Below are 21,089 nucleotides of genomic sequence, written 5' to 3'. Positions count from 1 at the left end.
TTTGCCTCTGGAGGTTTCTCAGAGCATCATCGAAAAAATACATCTTGTAACTCAGTTGTAAATCATAATTATATCATCGCTCAATTACATTGGTGTACCATTGAGAACATTGTGATATCCGTGAAGTTACTATAGTAGTAACATGTATTAAGGGGTGAATTATCGTGTTAATCAATTTGATCTGAAACTTGTTAGTAACATTAAGCCATGTTAAATTGAAAAAAGTAGTGTTTTATTGAATCCAGAGAAAAGCTTATGTTAAATGAACAGAATAAGTATTATCCAATACAGCTGTGTAGATATCAGGAAGTGTCCTTAAAATCGTACATAAATTCATTAAACTACTGTACCATGATTTTGCATTATAGATGGTGGGAATCAAGTACAGGTCACTTTTCACAAGTCACTCATTACATGTGATTGTTTCATTATACTAAAAGCAACCCAAAACCTTCAAATTGGATAACCTTTGGCCAAAACGTCGTTTTTAGGCCTACTCAGGTTTTGTAACGAGTGACCTGTAAAAGGTAACCTGTACTTTAGACTTATCCCATTATAGAGCAGTGTATTGGATACATATGAATTAAACTCAATGCTTGAGGCATTTACCGGTAGACCTTTAAAATATACATGCAAAAATGTCAGTGCCTTGATTGGCTGAGCGCATGTCAATTAATCCCGAACAGACTGCCGAAAAGTGAAATCAGTGCAGATAGTTGACATAACTGCAATAAAGGTGAGCTTTTTGCATGTATATCATTAATAAGTAATCACATGATTTTTCAAAGAGGACAAAATTTTTCAACGTGCATATTTATTCCAAATAGCACTCAAAATCATGTGATTACCTATACAGACAAGTTATTAATTATTATGACCTATTACAATACCCATCATCCTGTTATAAATGCAGTTAAACAACAGTCGCTTTGGCTTTCAATAAAATTTGAAGTTGGAGTTGGGAGTCTGGTTTGAGTTGATTAATAATTAACTGACTGTACCAACTAGTGGTGTCTGGGGGCATGACATTTTGAAAAGAACGCACCCAAATGCCACACATAATTATTTCGAAAGCAAAACTGATGGTCATGTTTTGACGACTACATGTTGCTATTGCCCAAATGAATTTTCATCTTTGGTTCAAAAGAATCTGACTTTGTTTTTCCAGTTTAAGAAAAAAAGTAACCAACACTTTTTGTTGGTTGTCAGGAGTTATTGAAACCACTGGAAACTATAGGTCAAGTTCCAGGACAAAAAAGAGAATGATAAAAGGTGAGGGTGATAGGATTTAACTGTTGGTTTGACTGCATTTTAGTTGAATACAAATTAAGCCATCTTTCCAATTCTACATTTCACTGAAACTTGTTCCGTCAATTATCGTGGAGACCAACTTTAATGCATCAATTTTTCTCATTTAACTGAATACATTTTCATAAAGTCACACCACAAACAATGAACAGTTTTGATTTTGAATAGCCAGTGCCATGGTACCAAAGACGTTTTTAGATAGAAGATTTGTGTCAAAAAAGAAGAGCCATCTTTTCTTCCTCCTTTTCCATCCTCAAAAAAGAACATCTTTGCACACTCCTTGGAACCACAGCATGAGCATAGGCTATGTGTTGTAATGTATGGACCGCCGTAGTTCATGTGATGTATATGTGTTGCATTATGTGAAGTTTTATTTATTCAAAAGGTTCATCACTGTACTGCTACGAGTGTTTGTCCTTACTAATAATTATCCCTCCTTCCTTCCTGAAGTTCTGGACAAACTTGCCAGTTAAGGGGGGTGGCTCTTAACTACCAATCCGTTGCCATAGACTCCTTCAAATAGTCATTTCTCGAATTCCTTTATAACTCTACAGAAATCCTTTTTTGCCAAATATGTTCTACTGAAGCATACCTTTGTATGATTCGACTCACAACCATATTTGGTCAATCACGTGACCAAAACAGAAAATGCCTGAAAACTCAGCGAGTTAACTCTGTTGTTTTCATTTTTTTAACGCAACAGTATGAGAACATTCTAACACAAAATCTGTAGCATGGATTTTAAAAGAAATTCTTTCACAAAACATTATGACGTCATAAGGTCCTTCTTTGACACACTTTCCAAAATATCAGTTCCATTTTTTGTCCAAATAGAAATTCCATGCTACAGTTTACGAAAAGAGATGGGACGGTTCCCATCCGTTTAAAAAACCGCCTCTTCCTTTCGTTTCCTGGGGGCTTTTACCTGTTTTTCACTGAAACAAATGCAGAGGACTGGGACTAGTTGCGCATGCGCCTTCTGATTGATGATTATTATTGTTATTATTATTATTATTATTATTATTATTATTGTTATTAGAAAAATTGAAGGAACGCAGCCAGGCTGAGTCATGATATAATGAATGGACGTTCTCTGGCTAAAAAATAAAAATTGCAAGCTTTCGACCACTAGAGGTGTGGTCTACAATAGCTTCAATGGGCAAAAAGATGAATGAAGTGAAAATTCGGAGAATATATTGTGAAACAGAGATGATAACAATAGAGTGAAATTAGGGATAAAAAAGGTGATACGCATTGTTGAAGTCAATGACATGGTTGTGAGACCAAGCAAGATTGGCAACTCTGGAGCCTTTGGCGGCTGTCTTCACATTCCTGGTATGTCCTTTTTTTCTCGTTGCCTGTTTCGCCAATGTAATTCCAAGAGCAACTGCCACAGGGGATTTTGTAGACAAAATCGGGTTGTGAAGCTAATGGGGGTCGTGACTTAGGAATCGGAAATTCTTGTTGGCGCGTTTTTTTGTTGCAGTTGCGTTACTGTTTTTGCGTGACATCATTTGATTCTTTGCGGTTAAAGGGGATGTTGTGTTTCAGTTTTTCGCACGCCCTTTTATTAGTCGTTGTCGGCACGTGGAATTGTGTGCAAGTTGTTTTTTGGTTTCAGAAGTACAAACCAGTTTCTGCAATTGGTGCCGTCGAGGAATTACCGCTCAGCGTACCGGAAAGTGTTCTGGAGAGAGATTTGTTCGCATGCACGTGGTCGAACAACTCTGATCTGCGAACTGATATTTATAGAAGATATTCTCCGATCTCTGCTGTGTTCGCCGCTAGCCACTCGAAACTTTCTTCACAACGAATAGCGGAAGACAACGGTGAGTGGAATTGTCTTGTGTTTTCGGAAGGAAATCTCTGCTGAAGGAATCTAGGTAACTTCAAATTACTAAGGGCGCTTTCCTTTTGTCAGAACTGGAGGAGTATATATGATCTTCGAAGTGTGTTAATTTGAATGTGTTGTAGAGTTATTCCTTCCAAATGTCCGGTCTGGCTGGCCAGTTCTGTTAAATGGAAAGCGCTCTAAGTATGCCACCGAAACCCGAGGGTAGCGGCGCATCTGTGCAAGTACAAGAGGCCGTTGCCCAACCAAATCTGGTACAAATCCCGATAAAAATCCCATTTCCCTCTAAGTTAGAGCTCACAGGGAATTTGGCGACGAACTGGAAGAAATACCACCGTGCTTGGAACAACTACGAAATAGCTGCACGTCTAAAAGATCCTGAAAACCCTGCTGTAAACAAATCGCTGAGAACTGCCACACTGCTAACCTGTATTGGCTCAGATGCTCTAGATGTGTACGAAGGCTTAGAATTCGACAGTAAAGACGATGAGAAGGACATTGATATTGTTCTCCAAAAGCTACAGCGATATTGTATCGGAGAGACAAACGAAATCTACGACAGATACCGATTCAACAAGAGAGATCAAGAACCAAACGAATCTCTGGATGCCTACGTCACGGCAATGCGCACCTGTGAGAAAATGCAACTCATCTCTGTGGTCCGACAAAACATCATGGCTATTCAGTCTGAAGAGCCATCGCAGAGAAAAACACCACTTAGAGCAGAATCTATTCTCAAAGAACATGCTGATGTATTCAGGGGAGAAGGAAAATTAAAAGGTGATCTCCACCTGGAAATTGACCCGAACGTACCACAAGTTCAACTCCCAACAAGAAAGGCGCCAATTGCCATTAAAGAAAAGCTAAAAGAGGAACTGGACTGTTTGGAAGGCCTTAACATTATCGCACCAGTAAATGTTCCAACCTCGTGGATATCAGAAACTGTCGTCACTATGAAGAAAAATGGCAAATGTCCGACTGTGTGTGGACACCAAACCACTCAACCAAGCCCTTAAACGGAATCACTACCCGCTGCCGACAATCGAGGATGTCCTTCTTGAGCTAACAAATGCAAGGTGCTTTACTGTGTTAGATGCCAAAAATGGATTTTGGCACGTGTCCTTGGACGAGGAGAGCAGTTACGCAACTACATTTGGCACTCCGAGGGGATGATACAGATGGCTCTGAATGCTATTCGACATCTCACCAACCCCTGAAGTATTCCAGCGAAGACTGGATCATGCATTAGCAGGACTGAACGGATGCAAAGCGATCGCTGATGACATCCTTATATTTGGATGTGGAGCTAATGATGATGAAGCAGTAAAAGACCATGATGAAAAACTCATTGCCCTCCTTCAACGCTGCCGAGATAAAGGTGCAAAGCTGAATAGGGAAAAGCTGCAGCTAAGGCTTAAGGAAGTCGTGTACTTGGGCCTTGTGCTCTCCGCTGATGGGCTACAACCTAACCCTGAAAAAGCCTGAAAAGTCAAGGCAATAAGAGATGCCAACACCAACTGACAAACAGAGCATCCAACGCCTCTTAGGGATGACTAACTACCTACAGAAGTTTGCCCCGAGACTTTCAGAGATCGCAACTCCGCTACGTGAGCTCACTAAGAACCACAACGAGTTCCTTTGGGATGACCAAGTTCACGGTGCAGCCCTGGAAGAGACAAAGATCCTTTCTACAACTCCAGTCCTAAAATACTTCGATCCAGGTGCCACGCCCATGCCTCCATGATGCCTCCATGCATGGCCTGGGAGCATGTCTAATGCAAGACGGACATCCAGTCGCATATGCGTCCAGGTCCCTGACCCCCACAGAGGTTCAGTATGCGCAAATCAAAAAGGAGCTATTGGCCATGGTATTCGCAATGGAGAAGTTTGAAACCTATCCGTATGGAAGGAAAGTGCTGGTTGAATCTGACCACAAGCCCTTGGAAGCGATTTTCAAGAAAAGCCTCCTAAACGCACTCAAAAGGCTACAAGGCATGCTCCTTAAACTCCAACGCTACGAATTCGAAGTTTCTTACAAAAAGGAATCCCCTGAGTTGTGCGTATTTGTCGCTTAAGGAAGCCATTGAGGATCAGGAAGACGTCATGATAGTCTCAGAAACAAGGTCTTAAACAGAGATACAAGCAGAGCAAGTAAACAGTATCTTCCAGTGAAAGATGAAACCCTCTGCCAAAGCCAAAACCTTACTCAAGAAGATGCTATTCTCAAGACCGTCGCTGGCGTCATCAAACAAGGCTGGTCAGAAAGTAAACTCTGTCTCCCACCGGAAGTTCAAGACTACTTTCCTTTCAAAGAAGAGCTTACACTTCAAAATCGAGTGACCGTGTCGTCATACCATTTCAAATGAGAGCTGAGCTCAAAAGGAAGCTACACACCAGTCATCTGGGAGTGCAGGCATGCCAGAGACGAGCAAGAGAAGCTTTCTATTGGCCTCGTATGTACAAAGAGGTTGAAGAATATGTCTCCAAGTGTGAAGTCTACAATACATACCACCAAGGGCAGCACAGGGGGCCCATCAAGACCATGGCAGGTCCTCGCTGTTGACCTCTTTGAGCTCCTGGGCCAAGACTACCTTATCACTACTGACTATTACTCGAACTTCTTTAAGGTAGACAAGCTTGTTACTAAGATATCGAAACAAGTAATTGAAAAGCTAAAGCCTCATATGGCCAGACATGGAATTCCGGACGAGATAATAAGCGACAATGGCCCCCAGTTCAGCTCACAGGAGTTTAAGAAGTTCAAAGATTTGTACGAGTTTGATCATGTCACAAGCTCTCCCACCTACCCGCAGTCAAACGGCAAGGCAGAAAACGCGGTAAAGACTGCGCAGCTAATCATCCTTACGGTCTTAGAGGCTGGCAGTGACCCATACTTGGGATTCCTTGACTTCCGCAACACCCCCACTGAAGGACTAGGAACATTTGCAGCTCAGCGTCTCTTTGGCCTACGTACCAAAACACTCCTGCCTACCGCTGGCAGACTACTAACACAACCTGAATTTGACACCACTTCACAGCTTCTTCATGCCCAGATGAACAAACAACCCTTCTATTACAACAAGGGCACTAAAGAACTCCGACCACTTGAACCAGGGAGCACCGTTCGTATCCATCCACCCAAGTATAGTCATCAATGGACCCAAGCAACGGTTGACAAACAAGTTGGTGTACGTTCATACCAAGCAATTACTGCCGACGGAAGGGTGTATCACAGGAACCACCGACACCTGTGTCTCACAGCTGAAGTTCCAAAACAATCACCTCCTGACATTGAGGTATCTAGCTCCGATCCTTGTCCTCTGCCCTTGACCAAAGTTGAACAGGTACCACCAGTAGCTGAATCAATGCCCCAAGAGGTGGTCAAGCCACAAGCAGCACCAGGTCCTCCAGCTGACGACACATCAAGTTCTGAAAGATGTAGCACCCGGGGAAGAGTCCTACGAAGACCAGCATACCTCAGTGACTATCATGCTCACACGTTTCCTATGCCGTTTATGTTCTCCGAACAATCACTCTAGGAAACAATTCATGTTTCTCTTTCTTTCTTCTTTCGAACAACGAAGGGAGATGTAACAATGTTAATTTATGCAGTTTAGTTTACATCTGGGATCCCGCATGTGTTCTCGTCCTTCGCTTGATGTACACTCGGCTTACAAGATTAAAACCTTGTGTTTTTAAAGTGCTTTGGTGTTTCGTTGTCCGTCCTAGCGACTATGTTACACGCACAAGACCATTAAACACAACTGGTGGTTTCCAAATGTGTGGGCAGCTAGTAAGAAACACATCTAACACTCTATGGCCTCTTGTGACTTTCCGTACCATCTGCGCAAGGTTATGTTGGCTCATAAGATCCCCTACATTCAACTGGTTGATGTCACTCGCAATGATGATTCTTGCGTTTGGTTTAGATGAGACGATCTGTTCACAGCCATCAGATAGATGGTCCAGTAACTCCACATCAGCGTATGCAGGATTTGGGGAGTGGTAAACAACGGCTACATGATATTCGGAATTAACATTAATAATTTCACACCATAAACATACCAAATCATTCTCCGAATTTTGATTTCATTCATCTTCTTGCCCGCTGAAGACCACAGCTCTAGTGGTCAAAAGCTTGCAATTTGTAGCCAGAGAATGTCCATTCAAGTTATTATTATCATCATCATCATCATTATTATTATTACAACTTTACACTAAAACATACACGTTCCTGAGGAAGAACATACAAAGCACTAATTTCTGGAAAAATTGAAGTTTCCTTTGGTCTTCTGGGCCAACAATGCCACACAGAAGAGGAAAGTGGTTTGGAGTGACTGACATTAAGCCATAATAGTCTGAAGTGGGAAACAATATCGACATTGTTAAGCCTTCCGAGATGAGTTGACAACATTTTGCAATAAAAAAATCATCATAATATGATGACTGATTTGTAAAGCTTATTATTATCATTATCGTATTGTTACAAGCAAATCCATACAAAGATAGCACGCTAGTTGACATCTGTGCTTGTAAAAAATCTCTGTCACCAAGTTCCTGCATTAAAATTAGGCCTATGCTGCTAACCACAAGCGATATCAAATGGAAGTTTTAAATCTCAAGTTACATATAGACTGAGTGTATTAAATGGATGGCAGCCAAGAAATAATGATTTTCTCTTTGTGCTTATCATCCTCACTAGCCTCGTAAGCACAAACAAAATTTAAAAGTGAGGTTAGTTGTTTGTTATTTTGTTATTTATTTGTTTGAGCAGGTTGTAGTTTTGGCAGCTAATTAGCTGATGTGGACTTGCTATACCCACCTACCCATATACTTACAGAGGACAGCCACAACACCGGGAACTTCATCCTCTACTCTTCTCGAATAGTGTGTGGGTTCTTTAACGTCCCACAGGGAACTAATCCTTATCCGAGAATACTTGAAAGTCTAACCATTTGCGGATGTAATTACAAAGGCAGCACTTTCTCCTCAGTTATTTAAAGACCCTGAGTGTTGGTCCGGCCGGAGTCGAACTCACGACCTCCCCCGTGACAGCCCGGTGCTCAACCAACTGAGGCACCCGAGGATCATTAGCATAAAGGCAAAAGAAAAATGTTTTGGCTTCCATCTATTCAACCAATTTCTTCATCTAAAATATTGCCGATTCAACTGTATGTATTAATTTTGCATCAAGCACTAACACAGCTACAGCTGTATGCAAAGAAACAAATGTTCCTTTGTTTTCTTTGTTCTTGAGTAATTACATGTAATATAAAAATTGTTGAATGCTTGGAATGTGGCTTATTGCTCTAAAAACGTTCCTCACATAGTATCCTAATAGCCTTGTCCGTAAAAAAATCTAAACTCTAACAACTCTTTTTAACCAATTGACCCCTTGGAGTGAGACGACAGATTTTCATCTCTGCGTCATTGAAAGTGGTGGATATTTATTCACTTGCTCCTTTGCGGCTCGGCAAATATCCACCACTATTCACCTCCACTTTAGTGAATAATTGTTAATTATGTATTATTTTTATACTGCACCAGAAATGTTAAATTATTTCAATTACCACGTTGTAAATGCATGATGGAGTTTTTGAGCCACACCAAAATAACTTACAAAAATGAGATCCAGTTTTGGTTATTTACAATTTAAGCGTCGTCAATTTGAGTTGTACCTTCACTATGTTTCCCATTCTCAAATTTTCCACAAGCGTACTTTTAATAAGCGAGTATGACGTTGTTATCGAGCAATAAAAAAATCTTGACACCACCCTCCGACCATTCCTCACAACACAAACAAACAAACAAACAAACAAACAATGCGTCCTTGCATTGGTATTCACATCACAATGTTTGCATGCCAGCAGGGAAAAACTACTCCGAAATTATGGATGTCCTTGCTATATCCTCAAATTTGTCCACTTTCAATTCATATTTTGGACATTATCATTCATTGAGCTAACTAAATTTTCTAAGTAAGGCTACTGCGTGGATGTTTATGCAAAACAAATCTCAACTGCACTCCATTAGTCTGTAGTGTACAGAGCAGGAAATGGAAGCTCCACTGAAGGCTGCAACCTAAAAAAAATACACAGTCAGTTTAACTGCTAGGAACAAAAACAATTCCATGTTCACATTAACAAGAGATTTTCCTTAGAATAGACAACCTTCCACTACCTGCAGGCTAGTACAATATCGTAAATTTAAAAAACAATGAAATTATATTGTTCTTGTTGAAGAATAGACAACACAGTTGAACTTCAACTCAAGTTTGAACCTAACTTGGGGTGTTCACATCAGAAGTATTGATTTTGTTACCAAGCCACACAGACACCATTCAAAAATTAATGTTAACAACAAGAACATTTAATGTTCTTGTGATACTGTACATCATGCATACTTGATTGAAGAATGGACATTACTAAAGAACGAACAGCGAAAACAGCAAAACACTGAAACAGCGAAACAAAGCACTAAACACGATGTATGACCCCACCATACATTGAATACTAACCGACAAAAGTTGGATTTGAGATTACATATCGTTCTAGGCCTAATTTTGGCCTAAAGCGTTATTGTTCCTAATCTCGGTCTTAATCTGAATCTTAATCTTAATCTCAATGAATTACAAGCAATAACGTTTTAGGCCAGGCCTAAAACGTTATTTAATCTCAAATCCAACCTTTGTTGGTTAGTATTCAATGTATGGTTAGGGCATACATGGTGTTTTGGTGCTTCGTAGTTTAGTAATGCCCTTGAAGAATGGGCATTCTTACAGAGCCTAACTCCAGGTGAAGAGCACAGACATTCCCAATATGGATTAAAGTTGGCTAGCAAATTTTTTTCATGTGGCATGCTAAGTTAACTTTATTCTCTACTTTCTCAAATCCCATAACACATCTTGTTTACCCCCCAAATTTTGCGTACCATAATCATTGTTTTCGTTTTCTCTTCTCCTGGGATACAAAGATGTCCTAACAGAAATTAAAAAAAAACCCTGATGCAAAATTTTGGGAGTAAAAGAGATGTATTATGGAATTTGAGAAAGTTGAAAATTCAATTTTTACAAACTGATATTGCAATTCCAGTCCAATAGTTATTATGTCATTGGATCATAATTAAAGGAGAACAATTAAGCACTTGGCATTAAAGTGACACTATCTTGAGGTACACAACAATGCAAAGAAGAGATTGCGAGGCATTCAGAATACACATTTCCATCTTCTTTCTTACATTAATCAGATTGCAGAATTATGCCTGCTTGCCCCAAGAAAAAAGTACCATTTAGTCTCTGTTCCTTATGTTTGCGTGATACTATGACTAAACATTGGCGTTAATGGGGGAGCACTGCCTTGCATTTGGTTAGCCTGTGCGACTTCCGGTGATTGGGTGAGAAAGGAACCTCACTTATCTCCCCAGCACAACAAGCTGAATGCAAAACAGCATGAGCTGGATCAGCAAGAGTATCGGTTAGCGGGCAATATTCAAAAGGCAATGCAGCCAACAAGCTTGGGAGAAGTCGCTGCGAAGACTTAACCGCACCACTCAGGAGTGTCCCTAGTTTATTGAAATGCATATAACAAGGCCCAACCTCGACTTCAAAGGGAGGGAGGGAGGGAAAAAAAAATTGTAAACCGTTATAATATATCGAGTGCTAACTGTGCTGAACAACAGAACATAAGTGACCGCTAGACAAAATTAATGTCTGCTGGCATGGCCAGTCAGAAGAGCTCTACTACAAGCGAACTTAGTGTTACATGTGTCAACTCTTAGTTATGAATAGAGCTTTGAACGTACTAGCCTGCTAGCGACAAAGCCACGAAGTTTGAAGCTAGAAGACAAGACACCACAATCGCTACATTGAAGTTAATAGAGCCACCATGAAAGTGTTACAGATAATAGCCAAATTTCTTGATATTTCCTTCAATTCTTAACATATCAAAAATTCCTCACAAGGTATTGGAGTGCATTCATCTGTGACTAAGATGCCACAAAGTGCGGTTATCTTTGCAATAAAGTGAAGGGGCAGGAGCTTCTGCAGCAGACTCAGTCGTTCTGAGTTTGAAGCCTCAAAACTAAAAGCCAACATTAAATACCAAAAAACTAAAATAATTCAATCTATTATCTTTAACAAGACCTTAAAGGGGCAGGTGTCATGCTATTTTAAACAAACTGCAAAACACTAAAAGACGACTTTGCAAGACCAAAATATAATGCTGTAGTTTTGTTTCCAATAACCACTGAAGCACACTGAAGCTATTCTTTTTTGTTTGCGGTCAAGGATAGAGAGGATGCAAATGGATTGACACTTGAAAAAACTGGCCACTTTTTTCAAGTTTCACCAACTATATCTTCGGAAAGTTGCCAAACATTAAATATGAGCAGCTCGTTATGCCATAAATACATTTCATATCTTCTCAGGAATGTTGTACGTATGAGCTAAAGTACTAATTTGGATTTTTTAACCCAGTTTTGACGTAAAAGCAGCAAATTTAGCATGACAGTGCACCTTTAAACACAGCCTTGAATGACTTTTTATTGTTGACTGTTTCGATGACTGCCAGCCATCTTGATCTAACTAACGAGGTGAATTTAATGGAACGTGGGTAAGGTAATGAATCTGATCCCATCAATGCATCGGCTGACATGTCACTGGCAAACGATTGACACATTGGTTGACACAACACCAACACGTCGGCCGACACACTGGCAATGACTAGGAATGTTGGTTGACTGTTTGCCAATACATTAGTTGGGATTGGATTCATTACTATTAAATGGAATGTTAATTATGGCCTTATATACACATAGAGCAACTGACACAATAAAATGTCATTGCATGTTAGTCATGAATATGCATTAAAGCTCGCAATGTCATGTTGTTTAGGCTCCCCCTACCCTTGTGTTAGGGGTGGGGATCACTTGGGTCCATATTGGGGATAGCCAGCATGCCCCCTCATCCCTGTTCATAGTTGGAGTATTAATTTTGCTGTTATGTGAATGCTGTCCCTGTATCTCCTAGGGGGCAGTTATTGTTTTACCAATAAAGAAACAATTACCCTAACCGCATTTACCAATGCTAACATTAGGCCTAAAAACTTTTGGTTACGTCTAATTAGGCCAAAGGTTATCTTTAATGAATGTTTAGGATTCTTTCTGTATCGGTAAAACAATGTCCTGTGACTTGTGACCCGTGTTTTGTGCCTGCTGCATCCTAGGTGTCCGCCTGTTTCACCAATGTTCACCTTCTCGTATATTGTTCGCATATACCACACCTCCCTACATGTAGAGAATTTGATCTTGATAATTTTGTCCTTTGATTAAACTAGGACTTGTCTGAGAGTAGTTAGTATTTTAACCACTGTGGTTACTCTGTGTTTGGCGAAAATGCACCCCAATGTCTCTGTGAATGTTTAGATACAACGAATGACCAACAATGCTCTTGATTTTTCTGCTTTTAGTCTCCCTGGTTTCTTTCTCCACCTTCAGGTGTTGTTTGACCCTTTTTTTACCGTCCAATTTGGATAACCACACACTTTAAGAACTGAACTAGGGTGCTCTTCCAATTTTCTTTGGTCTTCATCTTCAGAGATTATGTTATTACTCCTGTCCAGTAACATATGAACAACACCAGGTTTCTGCTGCAAAGAGTGATGTCACTTGTAGACCATTTGCTTGATGCTGTCATCTTCCCTCCTTGTGATTAAAGAGATCAGGAAAGAAATTTCCTTGTCTACCTCAGGCTCATGCATGAATTTTTGAGTTTGTTTTGCCGATTGTGTTAAGGTGATTAGTCAGAGCCTGCCACCTGTCCCTTCTTGATTAAACTTCCAGGATATCATCCACATATCTTTCCCACAGCTTTGGTGTGCAATGCAGTGGAGCTGCAGCAATAGCTTTTCTCTGTAACCATTCCATAAAAACGTTTACCAGGATTGAAGAAACTGGACTGCCCATTGCTGTGTCAAATGTCTGTTTATAAATTTGTCCACTAAAATATGTGGTAGAGGCAATAAACACTATGAGATCCATGATGTCCTCTACCCCTAACTTACATCTTTCCTTTAAGTCTTTGTCTTTCTCCAAGCATTTCCTTATGATGGTTAATGTCTCCTGTTTAGGAATATTGCTGAATAAGGACACATCACTGTGGGAGTAAAGTTGAAGATGTCCTCTTGGTCGATGGTTATTGAAGATAGTTTAGCTAAAACAACGTGACACTGTGTGCTTTGTTTGTTCATAATTAACACGCCCTGACAATATATTACGGGCCCGGTCACATTTTAATTTGCTTTGCAAAAAAATGGTTAACTGCAAAACGTGGATGAGTGCAACTGATGCACTAGAACCTTACAAATTTTTGTCAAACTTTAACAAACTTCAGAGGAGCCAGAGTCTTGCCTCCAGGCTGGCCGACTTTTTTTCAGGTTACCGAAAAAAAACAATTGGGTCTGCCACTTTTTGCTTTTTTTTTGGATATTTGAAAGTTCGTGACAGGTTTTTTGTAGTGTAATGCAACCATGCTTTACATGTTAAATTCTTTATATAAGGCCATTCCATGACATTCACCTTGTTAATTAAGATCAAGATGGCTGCCAGTCATTGAAACTGCCAACTCTAAAATATCATTCTCTCTTATGACTATGTTAAATGAAATAGTAATTTAATTTGTTGAAGTTGCAAGCCTGATGAATTTCTTCAACAATAATTCACTGCAGGTCAAAATTAAGAAAACACCATGAACAAGACCAAAACTTTGCCTGGTCATACATTGTATGATAAAATCCTTATTTAATGAGTAGGAATCATGGCGCAAGGTCCTTGTACTGCGCTACATCTTCACCACAAATGATCACTACTCTCCCATCCTGCCCACCTACTCAGTTAATAAGTACTGGTGCATAATTTAAGCAATAGAGGACATTTTCTGTGTTTGCATAGCCTCATCTAAACACGAGGAGGAGTTGGGAGAATTCAAGACAGTTATGCAAACCCGAGACGCGGTTGAAGGTTTGCATAACTGTAGAGAAAACACAGAAAAAGTCCTCTATAATTAGCTTTTATAAAATATTTCTCAAAGATAATTCAACAAATGAAGGAAAATGCTGGTTTTTTTACTTCTTGATTGAAACAGATTTTTTTGACACATGCTCATATTTTTATTTTCTAAAAACCAATCAAAACGCACATCTGACAATACATAACCAATCAAAATTTGTGTCATCTCACAGCCGTGTTTCCATACTCTCATCTAAACACAGCTATTGACCAATGAGAGTGTGCGTACTATTTCCTAATTATTTTATAAAATAACATATAATATAATAATAATCACATATAATAACTTTGGTGGGCCACATTATACAGTGAAGTATTAAAGGAGCTATGTCATGCAAAATGGTGTATTATTTCTTGACAACCAAAATGCCCAAAAAGTAGAATGAATTATTACTGTACAATAATTACTTCAATCTGTTAAACAACATATACATGTAAGAAATACAGCAAAAGGAAAGAGAAGCATGGATGAATACAAATGGACAACTGATTGCATTTTCAAGTTTAAGGCAAATCGCCTGGATAAAGATAGTTTTTGCTCAGAATCATCTTGTTTGTGATGTAACTGTTACAATAAGTTTATCAGTAAAGGAATTCCACTTTACCATTTCATAGTTTAAACTCGTGATTAACTTAAGATTTCCCCAAAACACCCTAAAATAACATTGACATAGCCCCTTTAACATCTCTGTTGCTGGATTGAAAGACCTAGAGAGAAAAAAAGACCTTACCAACCTAGTATTAGTAAGCCATACAGTTAAGTAGGTTTACCACTACTTGCTTATTGCCAGTTCATAAACTGCATGCATGCAGTAGCCATGAAATGAATTTTGGAAAAAAATTGGGGCATTATTTAAAGTGAAGCCCTGAAACTTGCTAGTTAAGCAACATTGTAATTTAAGTTTGTGCTTTACCAGTTTTGCTTGCTCCATTCTGTATTTTCCTGTTCAACAATGTGAAAAGTGTAAGCATGACGTGACTTCTCTGACTTGTTAGGAGCGCTTTTGTGGAGAACTGTTCCATGGATTAACACTAAACTACCTACAGAAGGCAATACATTAAAATATAGGGAATTGGTGGATGATTTTTTTAAAATAACAGGACAGTGTATAATGCAAATGATATAACTATTTGGCTTGGTTGATTAAGCACCGGATTAAGATGTGTGAGGTCATGGCCTCAAGAGGCCAGCTGGACCAACACTCATGATCAGGGTTTTTAAAAAAACTAAGAAGAAAGTACTGCTTTAATTTACTGTATAATCACATTATTTTGCAAATGGTAATACTTGATGGTCTTCTCAGACGTCATGACTATCCCATGGGTGGGGGGTAGGGGACGAAGGGTACAATAGCTGAAACAACCCAAGCCCTTGGCCTAAACATTATCTAAAGCAAGGTTAGCATTTTTGTAAAGGTTTGGGTTGTTTCAGCTATCGTGCCCTTAACCCCCTACCCCTCAACCCAACCAACCTCCCCCCCCCCCCACCCCAGAATAGTCATGCTATTCTCAGAAAATAATGACACACTCATAGGCCCCTTCATGTAGCCTTTGTTAAGGAGGTTCAAGAACCCACACTGACTGTTAGAAAGAAAAAAAGTAGAGGAAATCAGCAGGCTGCACATGTGACAATGTTCACGTATGATCTGAATATCATTTTATTGCTGTGAGTAATTTATGCTGAGTGGTTCTGGCAAGTTGTATGTAAGATGTCTCCCACAATATTGGCCTTTTGCTTTGCCATCAAGCAGCTGCTTTCCATATAAATCTCAGTAAATCTTTTAACTGCTAAAATCACTGTAAAATCTCTCACATGAATGTCAGGGGTCTCAAGATTGGCAAGTATTCTTACTAATTTCATCACGCTCTTTCCATTTCTGGCATCTATTTTGCACAACAACCATTTTTAAAAATGATTGGCAAGGTCACATGACACGACCATGCAAAGGGTCTATTTTAAAAAAAAGTGTTACGGACTGTGAAGCAAGTTTGTGTTGAAAATCTTTCAAAAAAGACTGAATTTTTTGTTGGGTGTCCCTGAAGGAGCCACAAGCAAAACATGACAAAAAATGACAACTCATCCCTTTTCTTTTAGTATTTTGTGTTGTGTTTGCTGTTAGTTTTTTATAGGAGCAAGGATATGGCACAGTTGGTTAGCGCCAGGCCTTTGTGCAAGAGGTCCTGAGTTTGACCCCCGGATCTCACATCCTTGTTTCAACTTCTTTCCTTTCAGTGTAGCTTAAGTAGCTTTAAATACCCGTAAAACTGAACACTGATGGAGAGGGGGGAGTAAAATGAGCGCACCATCGACCTCAGGTTTGTCAGTTTAATTACTTGTTACAATTTATCAACGTTAAATACGATTGCTTTACTTTAACTTTAAATTAACAGCTTTCCTCCTTTTGACTAAAAATCAACTTCTTTCTTGTTCATTGTATCTTTGAGAATGATAACTGCTTCCACAACTGGATTGTATAACACAAAAAACTGGCCCAAGGAAACTTCAGGCACTGTGACGCCTACCTTCGAAAAGTCACGCAATATATATTTAAAAAACATTACCAGTCTGACAGCTACATCAATCCTTGGTGGTGCACCCCCCTGGATCCACCCCTGAGTTAAGGCTTCCCTTGCACATCCCTTTGTTTGCCCTTTGTGCTGTTAACAGGATCTTGTTCAATAAGCGCTCCTATATCTCTACACTCACCTTTTTTAGTTAATTGAGGGATATATTCTTTACCATCATCTTCCTCCATAAGTGGTCCTGTAATTTTGGTAAGAGGCCCTCCAGGTTCTGGGTTAATTATAAAACGGCGCTCAATTCCGTCTAACAAAAACAAAAAGTGAAACCAACTACTGAAATGCCTCTGCTACATAGATGCTGAAGTCGTGGTTGGATGCCACATATACAATGCATTTACGGGCTTCCACTGTTGGCAGCCATCTGCTAGATGGAAAGTGGAAGTATTGTGGGCAAATCTTGGAATCCCAGCACCCCACATTGAGGGAGATCAAGGGCTTAAAGGGGCTATGCCACATTATTTCAGGGTGTTTAGGGGATATCTTTAGTTAATCACAAATTTAAAACTTGAAAATGGTAATGTGGAATTTCTTTACTGACGAAATTGTTATAATTATCACAAACAAGATGATTCTGAGCAAAAACGACTAATGTATCCAAGCGATTTGCCATAAACTTGAAAAACGACATGCTGACTTTTTTCAAGATAACCCAAATGCAATCCGTTTCAATCTTGTCCATTTGTGTCCATCCATGCTTTTCTTTCCTTTCGCTGTATTTCTTTTATATTAAGTGAAGCTATGATCCTCGCAGTTATGAAACACAATTTTTGCAATTGCGTAGCAAAGCCTGAAAAATTCAGGACTTCAACGGGGTCCTGAAATTTTCAGGCTTCTCTACGCAATTGCAAAAATTGCGTTTCATAACTGCGAGGATCATTATAGCTTCACTTGATTTCATATCCGCAGTTCATATTATATATGATCCATTTCATATATCATTTCATCATTCTTTTATATTGTTCAACAGTTTTAAGTGGTTGCAATAATTCATTCTTTTTTTTTGGGCACTCATTTTGGATGTCATGAAATTACATCATTTTGCATGACCTAGTCCCTTTAAGCACCTATCACATTGATAAGAGCAGTGAAAAGAGGGAAGGGAAACCCCAATGAACAGTGAATTTTAAAAAATGAAAAAGTTTCATCAAAATCTAACATACCATAGACCGAATGCATAAATGGCGGCCAAAAAAATATTCTTTTGTTTATGTGCTAGTTAGCCTCACTAGCCTCGTTTGCATGGACAAAATACAAAAGAAAGGCTTCTTGAGAGCGAGGCTAGTGAGTCTAATTAGTACATAAACAAAAGAATATATTTTTTTGGCCGCCATTTATGCATTCGGTCTATGTACATTGGTTTAACCCATTGACTTCAACACGTACATGTAAGGAGTGAGTCTTTATACTTGTTAATGGGGGCAGTTTATTTAGGAGTCAATTGGTTAAGGATAATGCAATATTACAGAACATTCTTCTCAAAAAGATATGTGAGGTTTGGATGGAAAATCTTAAAGCAATATTCCAATATGGCTGAAAACTTCTGTCATTAATTTAGGATAATAAGTTAATTTACGCCAGTAATAAAGACAGCCGACACGATAATAGCGAACAACAAACACTTTACTAAGTACAACAAGGTTGCTACCCGATGGCGAACCCAAAACATAAATATGCCACGAGGGGACGTGCGTGATACACATGCACGGCTGACAATAACCGCTGGCGCAACTACTTCTTCTTCTTCTTCTTCTTCTTCTTCTTCTTGAAGGAAAGACAACTAACGTGTGAAAGTATAACAGGAAATGAATGTAAATGAAATGTAACAAAAAGTTGGTAACAGATCGTAACCGTTCTTAATAGTACTTGGTCAAACGCGCCAATTCTGAAATAACTGTCAGCTAACAACACTAGTTGAGAATGTACTCCTGTAAGTATGCTGGGGGCCGGCGTGCCCGTTGCGGTCTTGGTTCACATGAACTTGAAACAGGGACACGATCAGTTTCAAGGGGAGTCGAGTCTTCCTGCTGTTCAGCTTGGTCCGGGGTGGAGACTGGAGGATCTGGGTTGGGCGGACGTAACAGGTCTGGTGGGGCAGAGGGCTCTTGACAAGGCTGGGGCTGCCCAGGAATCTCCACACATTCGTCTTCGTCAAGTGTAGGGATGACAGACTGGTACAATGGTGGTGGGAGGGTATGTGGTACAGTGTAGCACTTGGCTAGCTTCACCTTGTAAGACGTAGCCCTGAGTTGTGAGCCAGAGAACTTCTTAATGAAACACCATCCACCGTCGATGCTAACAATGATATAGCGATCACGGGCGTGGGACTTATCTCGGTCAGAGTTCACATACACCAGGTCTCCAACCTGCAAGGGGGGAACGGGAGCTTGTGGGTGGTAGCCACCTTTGGCCTCTTCGCTGAAAGGATGGTGGGTTTGGCGAGCTTGGTGCTTGGCTACAATGTGTTGTAGGTCATTGACGGGTATCTGCTCGTTGGTGAACTGGTTGCGCTGTGTCCAAAGCTCCCGTGAGGACAGGCCTTGGCTGCGGAGTTGCAAGTTCAGGCGGGCAGTGGCAATAGCAAGGCCGAGTTTGGTAACAGGGCCTCTGCCAGGCTCCTGACATAACAGCTCTTCTAGTTCCAGCACAGCTCGTTCGGCAACAGGATTTTTGTTGGAGTTTTTGATGCGACCAACTTCGACAGAGATGCCAGGATGCTGTAAAGCATGTGTGGTTTTCAGTGAGACAAATCCCAGTGCAGGGTCAACCTGAATGACAGCTTGAGGTCCATTGACTACTAATCGGGCGAGGGCATCACGAAGTGTGCTGCTCCTTTCGTCGGGTACAAGGCATGATGCAGTCTAGGAGGTAGTACATTCTCTCAAAAGGAGGATGAATTGACGACTGCATCTAATGATATCGGCGGCAAATGACACGCCTACGACTTCAGGTGGATCTTCCGATGAATCGCTGGCAAGGGAGGTAGGGAACTTCTTGAGTGAGGCACAAGTGTGGCAAGAGTCTGATACTCGAGTGAGAGTAGCACTCATATCCAGGGCGAAGAAGTGACGCTGCATCACCATTTGGAGTTGGTTCTTAGAAGGGTGGTCAAGCTTGATGCGAATAGCAGTAAGTAGGCCGTCAAGTACGGAACGAGGTACCACGATCAACTCAATAGGGCGGGAGAGTGGTTGATGACGCTGGACGACAAGTAGGCCGTCCTTGGAAATGGAAGTGACATTAAGATAGCACTTTATGTCTCTGATGTTGGTCAGTTTCTTGGAAGGGCAGGTGCCCTGTTTCAAGTGAGCATAGACGCGCCGTAGATCGGGGCACTCATGTTGACCACTGAGCCATGCGGGTCTGCCAGTGAAGGGTAGGCGCTTGGTGTTCTCCAACACTTCTTGAGTGGAGATACCACGGACGACTGAAGTTTCTGTTTCATGAACGAAAGAGCAAATTTGACACTGGGGTTCGTTACAGTCTGGAGCATTACGACTGGCAAAGTCGGAGGGTAAATTCGCGGTGCCGGCAAGATGTTGAAGGCTAACTTGGTATCTACTGACTGTGGTCAAGAAGGAGGTAACCCGTGGACTGGCGGAAAATTCACCTTGGCAAAGTTTGTTCAAGGCCTGAACACAGGGCTGGCTATCAGTCAAGACGCAAGCACAGTGCTTGGATTGAATGATGAAGGGGCTAAAGTGCTTTACAACAGCGGTGATAGACAAGGCTTCGACCTCACATGGTAACCACATGACCTGATGCTTGCGTAGTTTAGAGCTATAGAAGCCGGCAAGGTGGAGGCGGTCTTGGCGGGTAACGTACAAGGTGGCTCCGAGACCGCGTTTGGTTACTGAGCCATCAGTCACAATCCAAAGCTGGTCGGAGGCACGAGGGAGGACGATAGACTTGTGCGAGTTAAGAGCATCTTGTGCAGTGGTGAATCTTTGGCGAAGGCATTTGTCCCACTTAACGTGGTCGTGAGATTGCAGATTGGCCAAGGCTGACTCGAGTGGGTCCACAAGTTAAGAGCAGTGAGGGAGGACACGGCTAAGGACTTTGTAGGCGCCGATAAAGGAACGTAAACCTTTGACAGACTCTGGAGGGCGGCAGGTTGCGAGTGCTGTGATGCAGTGGGGGCTTGCAGATAAGGAGCCTTGTGACCAGATCCAACCCAAGATAGTGGCTGTTTTGGGGCATATGAGTCTTACATGCAGACAGTCGTAGATTACACTTGGTAAGGGTGTCAAGTATTCGAGACCAGTTAGTGAGGAGCTCTTGTGGGGTG

General features: G+C 40.7%; 1 protein-coding gene across 1 annotated transcript in view; it reads right to left on the bottom strand.

Annotated features, from left to right (window-relative positions):
- Positions 1-8,271: 8,271 nt before the first annotated feature.
- Positions 8,272-21,089, bottom strand: part of LOC138039831 (phytanoyl-CoA dioxygenase domain-containing protein 1-like) — a 30,799-nt gene continuing 17,981 nt past the window's right edge. Inside the window, exons 9-11 of the mRNA XM_068885690.1 lie at positions 16,929-17,048; positions 15,136-15,262; positions 8,272-9,241 (exon numbers count right to left, since the gene is read on the bottom strand). Coding sequence (XP_068741791.1) covers positions 9,190-9,241; positions 15,136-15,262; positions 16,929-17,048 — 299 coding nt within the window. The 3' untranslated portion in view covers positions 8,272-9,189. The remainder of the gene's footprint in view (positions 9,242-15,135; positions 15,263-16,928; positions 17,049-21,089) is intronic.

Source organism: Montipora capricornis, chromosome 1 (genome assembly GCF_036669925.1).
Source record: "Montipora capricornis isolate CH-2021 chromosome 1, ASM3666992v2, whole genome shotgun sequence".
NCBI lineage: Eukaryota > Metazoa > Cnidaria > Anthozoa > Scleractinia > Acroporidae > Montipora > Montipora capricornis.
The sequence above is the reverse complement of the archived record's forward strand: the minus strand, read 5'-3'. Positions and strand labels throughout refer to the sequence as shown.